At 38.7% G+C, this 11,947-nt stretch overlaps 1 protein-coding gene across 1 annotated transcript in view; it reads right to left on the bottom strand.

The window, feature by feature from the left end:
- LOC129006200 (cytochrome P450 2C8) overlaps window positions 1-11,405 on the bottom strand; it is a 33,283-nt gene extending 21,878 nt beyond the window's left edge. Inside the window, exons 1-4 of the mRNA XM_054435640.1 lie at window positions 11,143-11,405; window positions 9,442-9,604; window positions 9,121-9,270; window positions 6,727-6,887 (exon numbers count right to left, since the gene is read on the bottom strand). Coding sequence (XP_054291615.1) covers window positions 6,727-6,887; window positions 9,121-9,270; window positions 9,442-9,604; window positions 11,143-11,310 — 642 coding nt within the window. The 5' untranslated portion in view covers window positions 11,311-11,405. The remainder of the gene's footprint in view (window positions 1-6,726; window positions 6,888-9,120; window positions 9,271-9,441; window positions 9,605-11,142) is intronic.
- Between the last annotated feature and the right edge of the window lie 542 nt (window positions 11,406-11,947).

An 11,947-nucleotide genomic window follows, 5' to 3' on the forward strand; every position in this document is an offset into this window, starting at 1 on the left:
TTGGTCTTTTTGTCCCTGCGATAGTTTGCTGAGAATGATGGTTTCCAGCTTCATCCATGTCCCTACAAAGGACATGAACTCATCATTTTTTATGGCTGCATAGTATTCCATGGTATATATGTGCCACATTTTCTTAATTCAGTCTATCATTGTTGGACATTTGGGTTGGCTCCAAGTCTTCGCTATTGTGAATAGTGCCGCAATAAACATACGTGTGCATATGTCTTTATAGCAGCATAATTTATAATCCTTTGGGTATATACCCAGTAATGGGATTGCTGGGTCAAATGGTATTTCTAGTTCTAGATTCCTGAGGAGTCACCACACTGTCTTCCACAATGGTTGAACTAGTTTACAGTCCCACCAACAGTGTAAAAGTGTTCCTATTTCTCCACATCCTCTCCAGCACCTGTTGTTTCCTGACTTTTTAATGATCACCATTCTAACTGGTGTGAGATGGTATCTCATTGTGGTTCTGATTTGCATTTCTCTGATGGCCAGTGATGATGAGCATTCTTTCATGTGTCTGTTGGCTGCATAAATGTCTTCTTTTGAGAAGTGTCTGTTCATATCCTTTGCCCACTTTTTGATGGGGTTGTTTTTTTCTTGTAAATTCATTTAAGTTCTTTGTAGATTCTGGATATTAGCCTTTTGTCAGATAAGAAGATTGCAAAAATTTTCTCCCATTCTGTAGGATGCCTGTTCACTCTGATGGTAGTTTCTTTTGCTGTGCAGAAGCTCTTTAGTTTAATTAGATCCCATTTGTCAATTTTGGCTTTTGTTGCCATTGCTTTTGGTGTTTTAGACATGAAGTCCTTGCCCACGCCTATGTCCTGAATGGTATTGCCTAGGTTTTCTTCTAGGGTTTTTATGGTTTTAGGTCTAACATTTAAGTCTTTGATCCACCTTGAATTAGTTTTTGTATAAGGAGTAAGGAAAGGATCCAGTTTCAGCTTTATACATATGGCTAGCTAGTTTTCCCAGCACCATTTATTAAATAGGGAATCCTTTCCCCCTTTCTTGTTTTTGTCAGGTTTGTCAAAGATCACATGGTTGTAGATGTGTGGTATTCTTTCTGAGGGCTCTGTTCTGTTCCATTGGTCTATATCTCTGTTTTGGTACCAGTACCATGCTGTTTTGGTTACTGTAGCCTTGCAGTATAGTTTGAAGTCAGGTACCATTATGCCTCCAGCTTTGTTCTTTGGCTTAGGATTGACTTGGCAATGCGGGCTCTTTTTTGGTTCCATATGAACTTTAAAGTAGTTTTTTCCAATTCTGTGAAGAAAGTCATTGGTAGCTTGATGGGGATGGCATTGAATCTATAAATTACCTTGCGCAGTATGGCCATTTTCACAATTTTGAGTCTTCCTACCCATAAGCATGGAATGTTCTTCCATTTGTTTGTATCCTCTTTCATTTCGTTGAGCAGTGTTTTGTAGTTCTCCTTGAAGAGGTCCTTCACATCCCTTGTAAGTTGGATTCCTAGGTATTTTATTCTCTTTGAAGCAATTGTGAATGTGAGTTCACTCATGATTTGGCTCTCTCTATCTGTTATTTGTGTATAGGAATGCTTGTGATGTTTGCACATTGATTTTATATCCTGAGACTTTGCTGAAGTTGCTTATCAGCTTAAGGAGATTTTGGGCTGAGATGATGGGGTTTTCTAGATATACAATCATGTCATCTGCAAACAGGGACAATTTGACTTCCTCTTTTCCTTATTGAATACCTTTTATTTCTTTCCCCTGCCTGATTGCCCTGGCCAGAACTTCCAACACTATGTTGAATAGGAGTGGTGAGAGAGGGCATCCCTGTCTTGTGCCAGTTTTCAAAGGGAATGCTTCCAGTTTTTGCCCATTCAGTATGATATTGCCTGTGGGTTTGTCATAAATAGCTCTTATTATGTTGAGATATGTCCCATCAATACCTAATTTATTGAGAGTTTTTAGCATGAAGGGTTGTTGAATTTTGTCAAAGGCCTTTTCTGCATCTATTGAGATAATCATGTGGTTTTTGTCTTTGGTTCTGTTTATATGCTGGATTACATTTACTGATTTTCATATTTTGAACCAGCCTTGCATCCCAGGGATGAAGCCCACTTGATCATGGTGGATAAACTTTTTGATGTGCTGCTGGATTTGGTTTGCCAGTATTTTATTGAGGATTTTTGCATCGATGTTCATCAGTGATATTGGTCTAAAATTCTCTTTTTTTGTTGTGTCTCTGCCAGGCTTTGGCATCAGGATCATGCTGGCCTCATAAAATAAGTTAGGGAGGATTCCCTCTTTTTCTATTGATTGGAATAGTTTCAGAAGGGATGGTACCAGTTCCTCCTTGTAACTCTGGTAGAATTTGGCTGTGAATCTATCTGGTCCTGGACTTTTTTTACTTGGTAAGCTATTAATTATTGCCTCATTTTCAGAGCCTGTTATTGGTCTATTCAGAGATTCAACTTCTTCCTGGTTTAGTCTTGGGAGGGTGTATGTGTCGAGGAATTTATCCATTTCTTCTAGATTTTCTAATTTATTTCCATGGAGGTGTTTATAGTATTCTCTGATGGTAGTTTGTATTTCTGTGGGATTGGTGGCGATACCCCCTTTATCATTTTTTATTGTATCTATTTGAGTCTTCTCTCTTTTCTTCTTTATTAGTCTTGCTAGTGGTCTATCAATTTGTTGATCTTTTCAAAAAACCAGCTCCTGGATTCATTGATTTTTTTGAAGGGTTTTTTGTGTTTCTGTTTCCTTCAGTTCTGCTCTGATCTTAGTTATTTCTTGCCTTCTGCTAGCTTTTGAATGTGTTTGTTCTTGTTTCTCTAGTTCTTTTAATTGTGATGTTAGGGTGTCAATTTTAGATCTTTCCTGCTTTCTCTTGTGGGTATTTAGTGTTATAAATTTCCCTCTACAAGCTGCATTAAATGTATCCCAGAGATTCTGGTATGTTCTGTCTTTGTTCTTGTTGGTTTCAAAGAACATCTTTATTTCTGCCTTCATTTTGTTATGTACCCAGTAGTCATTCAGGAGCAGGTTGTTCAGTTTCCATGTAGTTGAGTGGTTTTGAGTGAGTTTCTTAATCCTGAATTCTAGTTTGATTGCACTGTGGTCTGAGAGACACTTTGTTATAATTTCTGTTTTACATTTGCTGAGGAGTGCTTTACTTCCAACTATGTGGTCGATTTTGGAATAAGTTTGGTGTGGTGCTGAGAAGAATGCATATTCTGTTGATTTGGGGTGGAGAGTTCTGTAGATGTCTATTAGGTCCACTTGGTGCAGAGCTGAGTTCAATTCCTGGGTATCCTTGTTAACTTTCTGTCTCGTTGTTCTCTCTAATGTTGACAGTGGGGTGTTAAAGTCTCCCATTATTATTGTGTGGGAGTCTAAGTCTCTTTGTAGGTCTCTAAAGACTTGCTTTATGAATTTGAGTGCTCCTGTATTGGGTGCATACGTATTTAGGATAGTTAGGTCTTCTTATTGAATTGATCCCTTTACCATTATGTAATGGCCTTCTTTGTGTCTTTTAATCTTTGTTGGTTTAAAGTGTGTTTTATTAGAGACTAGTATTGCAACCCCTGCCTTTTTTTGTTTTCCATTTGCTTGGTAGATCTTCCTCCTTCCCTTTATTTTTAGCGCATATGCGTGTCTGCATGTGAGATGGGTTTCCTGAATACAGCACACTGATGGGTCTTGACTCTATCCAATTGTCAGTCTGTGTCTTTTAATTGGAGCATTTAGCCCATTTACATTTAAGGTTAATATTATTATGTGTGAATTTGATCCTGTCATTATGATATTAGCTGGTTATTTTGCTCATTAGTTGATGCAGTCTCTTCCTAGCCTCAATGATCTTTACAATTTGGCATGTTTTTGCAGTGGCTGGTACCAGTTGTTCCTTTCCATGTTTAGTGCTTCCTTCAGGAGCTCTTTTATGGCAGGCCTGATGGTGACAAAATCTCTCAGCATTTGCTTGTCTGTAAAGGATTTTATTTCTCCTTCATTTATGAAGCTTAGTTTGGCTGAATATGAAATTCTGGGTTGAAAATTCTTTTCTTTAAGAATGTTGAATATTGGTCCCCACTCTCTTCTGGCTTTTAGAGTTTCTGCCTAGAGATCTGCTGTTAGTCTGACAGGCTTCCCTTTGTGGTAACCCGACCATTCTCACTGGCTTCCCTTAACATTTTTTCCTTCATTTCAACTTTGGTGAATCTGAAAATTATGTGTCTTGGAGTTCCTCTTCTCGAGGAATATCTTTGTGATGTTCTCTGTATTTCCTGAATTTGAATGTTAGCCTGCCTTCCTAGGTTGGGGAAGTTCTCCTGGATAATAGCCTGCAGAGTGTTTTCCAACTCGGTTCCATTCTCCCCTTCACTTTCAGATACACCAGTCAGACATAGATTTGGTCTTTTCACATAGTCCCATATTTCTTGGAGGATTTGTTCATTTCTTTTTATTCTTTTTTCTCTAAACTTCTCTTCTCACTTCATTTCATTCATATGATCTTCAATCACTGATACCCTTTCTTCCAGTTGATCAAATTAACTACTGAAGCTTTTGCATGTGTCATGTAGTTCTCTTGCCATGGTTTTCAGCTCCATCAGCTCCTTTAAAGACTTCTCTGCATTGTTTATTCTAGTTAGCCATTCATCTAAACTTTTTTCAAGGTTTTTAATTTGTTTGTGATGGGTTCGAACTTCCTCCTTTAGGTTGGAGAAGTTTGATCATCTGAAGCCTTCTTCTCTCAGCTCATCAAAGTCATTCCCCATCCAGCTTTGTTCCGTTGCTGGTGAGGAGCTGTGTTCCTTTGCAGGAGGAGAGGCACTCTGATTTTTAGAATTTTCAGTTTTTCTGCTCTGTTTTTTCCCCATCTTTGTGGTTTTATCTACCTTTGGTCTTTGATGATGGTGACATACAGTTGGGGTTTTGGTGTGGATGTCCTTTCTGTTTGTTAGATTTCCTTCTAACAGTCAGGATCCTCAGCCGCAGGTCTGTTGGAGTTTCCTGGAGGTCCACTCCAGACCCTGTTTGCCTGGGTATCAGCAGCAGAGGCTGCAGAACAGCGAATATTGCTGAACAGCGAATGTTGCTGCCTGATCGTTCCTCTGGAAGTTTTGTCTGAGAGGGGTACCTGGCCCTGTGAGGTGTCAATCTGCCCCTACTGGGGGGTGCCTCCCAGTTAGGCTACTCGAGGGTCAGGGACCCACTTGAGGAGGCAGTCTGTCCATTCTCAGATCTCAAACTCCATGCTGGGAGAACCATTACTCTCTTCAAAGCTGTCAGACAGGGACATTTAAGTCTGCAAAGGTTTCTGCTGCCTTTTGTTCAGCTATGCCCTGCCCCCAGAGGTGGATTCTACAGAGGGAGGTAGGCCTCCTTGAGCTGCGGTCTGCTCCACCCAGATCGAGCTTCCTGGCTGCTTTGTTTACCTACTCAAGCCTCAGCAATGGTGGGTACCCCTCCCCCAGCCTCACTGCTGCCTTGCAGTTCAATCTCAGACTGCTGTGCTGGCAATGAGTGAGGCTCCGTGGGCATGGGACCCTCCAAGCCAGGTGTGGGATATAATCTCCTGGTGTGCCATTTGCTAAGACAACTGGAAAAGTGCAATATTAGCATGGGAGTGACCCAATTTTCCAGGTGCCGTGTGTTCACAGCTTTGCTTGGCTGGGAAAGGGAATTCCCTGACCCCTTGTGCTTCTGATGGGGAAATTTTTATTGTGCATGTATAGCAATTTTCTGTACCTAAAGATTGGAGGGTGAAAATTTTGAACAGGAAATCAAAGGTGGTAATTATTTTCTTCACTCATACATCATTTTTATTGTATAAAAGCATTTTAGTATCAATTTTCTCATTTTTAAATCAAGTCTTCCCTACAGTCTTTAAATATAAGATGGCATGAATTACTATGAATTATATTTAGTTGATGACGCTAGAGGTTAAGGGGTTTTGGGCAACCTGACAGCACAAAGCTAGAATGCACTGTTTTTATTTCTGTCAAGTAGCTTCAAAAATGGAACCAGTATTTTAGAAGTGGGAGCAGCTCAAAGATACCTTAAAACCCAGCCGTGCACCTGAGCAGTTCAGTGATTTCTCTAAGATCACACAATTATTATTTAGGCAGAGTGTAGGGCATGCCAATTCAGCACAGGGTAAAATTTGGATGTTTGTTTATGGTTCATACACCATAAAACCAATAATTTTTGTCATTCCTAACCTAGCTGCCTCATCAGCCAGGATCTCAGCAGCAGCATCAAACACACCTGCCCTACTCAGTGTTTCCTGGCACCTTCTATGGTCACAAATATTCTCCCTCCTTGATGGAGATAATCTTTCCCTAAATTAGAATATTTCTGCCAAGTAATGTGATGAAGAGGTCAGTAAACATTGATTGAAGGATAAGCCTACTGAGTAATGGAAGCCTTCAGAAAGGGCCCGGATGTCCATGGGGTGATATGGACATGCTTTTGGGCTTTTTGAAACAGGCTTTGGGATTTAGTGGATAAACCACTGGTCAGGAAGCCATTGGACTTAAAAGCCACCCCTGTATTTGGACATTCATTTTCTGTGTGTAAAATAAAAGGCTTGGTCATCTTTCCCAGATGTTCACTTCATAAATTTCTGAGCAGGACTGTGGTGTTCAAACATGCACTTCATGGCTTGGTCCATATAGAATTTTGGACTTATCAGAAAAAAGAGCATAAATCATTTCCCAGGAAGATAAAATCTTGGCCTTACCTGGATCCATGGGGAGTTCAGAATCCTGAAGTTTTCATTAAATCTTTTCATCAGGGTGAGAAAATTCTGATCTTTATAATCAAATCGTTTCTGGAAAACAACGGAGCAGATCACATTGCAGGGAGCACAGCCCAGGATGAAAGTGGGATCACAGGGTGAGGCTAAAGATTTAAAAAAGTTTTAAAAATATTATTAAAAAATAAAATTTAAAAGATTTGCATTTGTTAAGACATAAAGGAAATTTAGAAATTTTAAACAATATCTTACAAATTCCCCATGTGTCCAAAAAAAATCAGCATGCATGAAATAAACACATTACTTTGACCTTAAATATGAGTTGAGCATTACAGGCTAGCTAAACAATGTCATTTTGCATGTAGTAATTCACATCCACTCCCTTTATTTAAACTCTTTTAACCCCAGGTATCTTTTATTTTGGAAGGAAAAAGAAGACTTTTTCAAAATCCTAATAATTCAAGTTTTTAGAGCAGAATCATGTCTGTTTGCAAAGCCTCTCGACAATAAAACACAGAGACAGGAAGAGAAAAGTTGGGGACCTAGAAATGTCTTATGTATAATGAATAGCTGAAAGTATAATGTGCTGAACCAATAGGAATAAAGTTAGGGATATTGTGGGTGAAGGCATGTGTTTGAGGGAACAAATGTGAAAAGCAAGTATATCCATATGATATGAGAAGAAAAACTAATATAAGTGAGCATTAAGTATAACAGATTTGTTTATCTAAATAAGTAAAATGTTAACTTTTTATTTCAAATCTAAATCGCAGTAAAGCTAACCAAAAAGTAAATTGATAAATGGAATCTTTTTATTTCTTTTTTCAATTTGTAAAAAATCAATTTCCTTCCTTTGGAAATAATGTTTATCATTTCCAATCATCTTCCAAATTTAATTCATTTGGGCAAAGCTACTCTTGTGGATTCTGGGATATTATTCAGTATAGTCATCAAGATAAGTATGTTTTAATAAAGTTTTAAATTTGACCATAAGTTAGGCCAAATCTGTAATTTTACAGGTAAAGAAATTATTAAAAAGGCTTTTTTTAGGTGAAGGAATCTCTAAAATGAAATTGCTCTAACCAAGTGACTACTGAACATAAATGGAAAGAGTGCCCAAATTCACATCTATAGGTCCTAAATAAGAGTGACATGAAATGAAAGGGTTCTGAATAAAGTTAGAACATTGAACAACAAGAAACCTGCTGAGTTAGCTGCTTCTATGTCAGACTCCTTTAAACATTACAGGGCTCTAAAATTTCAGAAAAACTGTTGTTTTAGCCAACGGGGTGAAAAGTAATTTGGGAAGCCTTGGTGAGGAAGAGAGAGAGAGTGTGTGTGTTTGTGTGTGTGTGTGTGTGTGTTTCTCAGGTACAATCTGATATCCAGGTTTGCTTGTTTTTTTTTTTTACTGCATTTGGGAGAGTGAATTTAAAAAGGTAATTTTATATTCCAGCTGATAATCAGATTGATTATAACAAGCACTTCATAGGTGAGTAAACTGGCAGTGGGAGAAAAATGATTAGCACAAATTTCAAAGCTAAGAACCAATACAGGGGAAAAAAGATGACAAAACTGAAAACATAGCCAAATTACATTTAAGGAAGACAGGATAAAGAGTTTTTCATAATAGTTAAAATCTAGTTAAACAAATTATTTACAAATTGGTATTTGTGTATTTTGCTGAGTTATACTATAGATTATATTTACTTAAAATATATTAATTGTTACAGTAAGTAGTGGTTAACAATAAATAATTCATCCTGACAGTTTTCAAATAGTACTGTGTCTCCTGAGAAATAAGAACTGATGAAAACTGTACTGAGATATACCTAACGATATATAGTGTCATTGCTGGCCGGAGCTGTAGGCATGGACCTGGAAGGAATTTCCAGACATGTGAGTCTGACCATATGAAAAAACTCTAATTAAATGAAAGCACATATAACTTGGTTCATGTTCCATAAGGTGTGATGAGGTCACTTTCACCATGTCCACTTTCCAAGTGTTCTCTGGTGAAATGTTCTGGTGGAGGTAATGCAGATTTATGCTATGGGGGAAACCTTCTTTAACTCTTTTCAAAAATGAACTCAAGACCCTTATTTAAGATTTCTGATTTGAAAACAAGGAAACAAAATTGAGCAGAAATAGAATTAAATGACCTTTTATTCCTACACCCTATGAACCAACACATTGATACAGGCAAAGCACAGATACACAAAACCTCCCTTGTCTCTGTGCTTCAAATCTCCTTCCACCACCTGAGGGCTGACAACCAGGATGCACAATGAAGATCTGGCCACCCCTGAAATGTTTCCAAGGCTGTCATTAGTGAAGATAGGTAACTGTTAAGGTCAGCGGCGGAGTAGAGTCACCCACCCTTGGTTTTTCTCAACTCCTCCACAAGGCAGCGAGCTTCCTCTTGAACACGGTCCTCAATGCTCCTCTTCCCCATCCCAAAATTCCGCAAGGTTGTGAGGGAGAAACGCCGGATCTCCTTCCATCTGTTTCCATTGCTGGAAATGATTCCTAACAAAAAAAGGGGCAGAAACTGGGAGAATTCACAGCCAAGGAAGAAAGCTCTGCAACACTCAGCAGCCATGTAGATAGGCTAAGCTCTGCTGAGAAGCTTTTTAGGGCTCTGTTTTCCATCCCCCTCACCCCAATTACCAAAGCTGACACAGGAATATGTGCACCTACCAAGTCCTTTAGTAATTCTTTGAGATATTGGGGAACTGCCTCTTCCAGAAAACTCCTCTCCATTATCAATCAGGGCTTCCTTCACTGCCTCATATCCATGTAACACCACCATGGGATTCATGCCAAAATACACGGTGAACACAGGACCATAGACTTTTGAAAACTGGGAAAGGAAATGCAAATAGCAGCAAAATAAGTCGCTATTTGCTCCAAATATTATGTATGATTCAGACTGATATTTTCATTGTATTTTTTAATGTTCATATTTGCCACACACAGATTCGATATTTCTGAATTTTGTACATAAATGTGATGGTGATTGTTATAGCTGCCACTTATAGATGGCCTGTCATGTGCCACGCAATAACCCAGGCAATTGGTACACAAATCACATTTCATCCTCACTTCAACACATTCAGCACATTCATTTGCCCTGTTTTAAAAATGAAGAAACTGAGGCCAGAGAACTGCAAATTCATTCTCAGAGTCCCACAGGTAATATATAGAAGCTCCAAACTGGAATCTCTGCTAATTTAAACTGATGCTTGAGCAATTTATCACTCCCCCATGTCCACCTTGAGGCCACTACCCAGCTAAGGACTTCAGGGTCACTTGTAAAGTTCTTAGCATGAGGATTCTGATACAGCAGTCCTGTGATGAACCCTAGAAATCTGTATTTTCAGTGTCACCCCAGGTGATTCTAATGCCCAGTCCAATTTGTAACTGCTGGTATTACCAATATAGAATGATGAAGCACCACAAAGTTAGAATCAGGATATTCAGCATCTCCTGGAAGAACAATTTCTTCCATCCTCCAGCAACCTTGGCCACAGACAGTGGCTTTGTTCAGAATCCAAAAGAATTCTGTTAACCACCAATTGGGCCCTGACTGATTACTTCTTTCTTTCATGCACTTATGTTTGTCCTGAACCCACAGATGTTTATTTCACAACAACCATCAAATGAATCTTCAGAGAAGTTCAATTTTCATGACCATTCTGAATAAAACACGTGACTACTATAGTAGAGGACTTACTGGATGAAATTTCTAATCACACACACTTCCCTTCACCTTCAGTCAAAAATCATAGCAAAACACTATGAAACAAAGAGGGGAAACAGCACTTCAAACTTTTGCCACTGTATTAAATGATTCTATCATGCAATGACCCCAATGTTTCTGTATTCACAAAATGCATCAACTCACTCCGCTATTTCTGACAATGACAGACTTAGAAAGACAAAAGAGGCCAGGTGCGGTGGCTCACACCTGCAATCCCAGCACTTTGGGAGGCCAAGGCAGGTGGATTAGGAGGTCAGGAGATCGAGACCATCCTGGCTAACATGGTGAAACCCTGTCTCTACTAAAACATGCAAAAAATTAGCCGGGCATGGTGGCAGGCACCTGTAGTCCCAGTTACTCAGGGGAGGCTGAGGCAGGAGAATGGCATGAACCTGGGAGGCAGAGCTTGCAGTGAGTGGAGATAGTGCCACTGCACTCCAGCCTGGGCAATACAGCAAGACTCCATCTCAAAAAAAAAAATAGGAAGACAAAAGAAACATCAAAGAAGTTCAGAGGGAGTATTTTGCTTTACAATGATCTATTATAATAGTGTGCTTCCAGGAATATATTTTGTCTAAAGATAGCAGTCAAATAACTTATCCTTTGCAATTGGCTGGAAGAACATAAGGCATACTTACATTGCTGAAAGATTTGCAGATATCCTTAATATCTATCTGTAGCATATTTCCAATAATAGGAAAAGGAGTGGGGCCAGGAGGCAACTTCCTTCTCCCAGAGCTCTGTCTCCAGAGTGAAAAGAGAAGCATAAAAGAGAGACAGAGCACCAGGACCACAAAAGGTTCCATTGAAGCCTTCTCTTCTTATTAAGACAGCTGTGAGCTTGCACTCCAAAGCTTTTATAACACTCCCTGCTAATTCAGTGTGTGTCTCTTTGACATGTAAAGTAAGCAATCACCTAGATCCAATTTATACTTTTTTTCTGAGTGGACTTTGGCCCACGGATAGAGATAAAATGTTCTTTTGTCCTACTCCTTCTTTCCAGTGCCCATCTAGGAGATTCTGGTTTAATTGTATTGGATTGGAGCCCAGGTATTGGTAATTAAAAGTCCCTGGTTGTTCCAATGTGCTGTGATGATGGAGAAACACTGAAGTAAATGATTCTATGTTAGAATATACTCAAAATTCAATATTCTCAGATTAGTGACCAGTTGGGAATTTATGACCTTGAGGGAAATCAGTGTATTCTATATTTTGTATATAAAAAATGTACATTATAATGCTATATCAAAAAATAGGAGACTTAACCCTTGATAACAAAAGCCTTTCAAATATTTAGTATAGTTCACTTAAAATACAGCTGCCTAAACATGAAATAGTGAATATAATTCATACATGTTGAATTACCACACATATATCAAATTATTAGCTAATAAATGTATATTTATATATATTCAAATGTATATAAACATCATACATAAATAT

Source organism: Pongo pygmaeus, chromosome 8 (genome assembly GCF_028885625.2).
Source record: "Pongo pygmaeus isolate AG05252 chromosome 8, NHGRI_mPonPyg2-v2.0_pri, whole genome shotgun sequence".
NCBI classification, from domain to species: domain Eukaryota; kingdom Metazoa; phylum Chordata; class Mammalia; order Primates; family Hominidae; genus Pongo; species Pongo pygmaeus.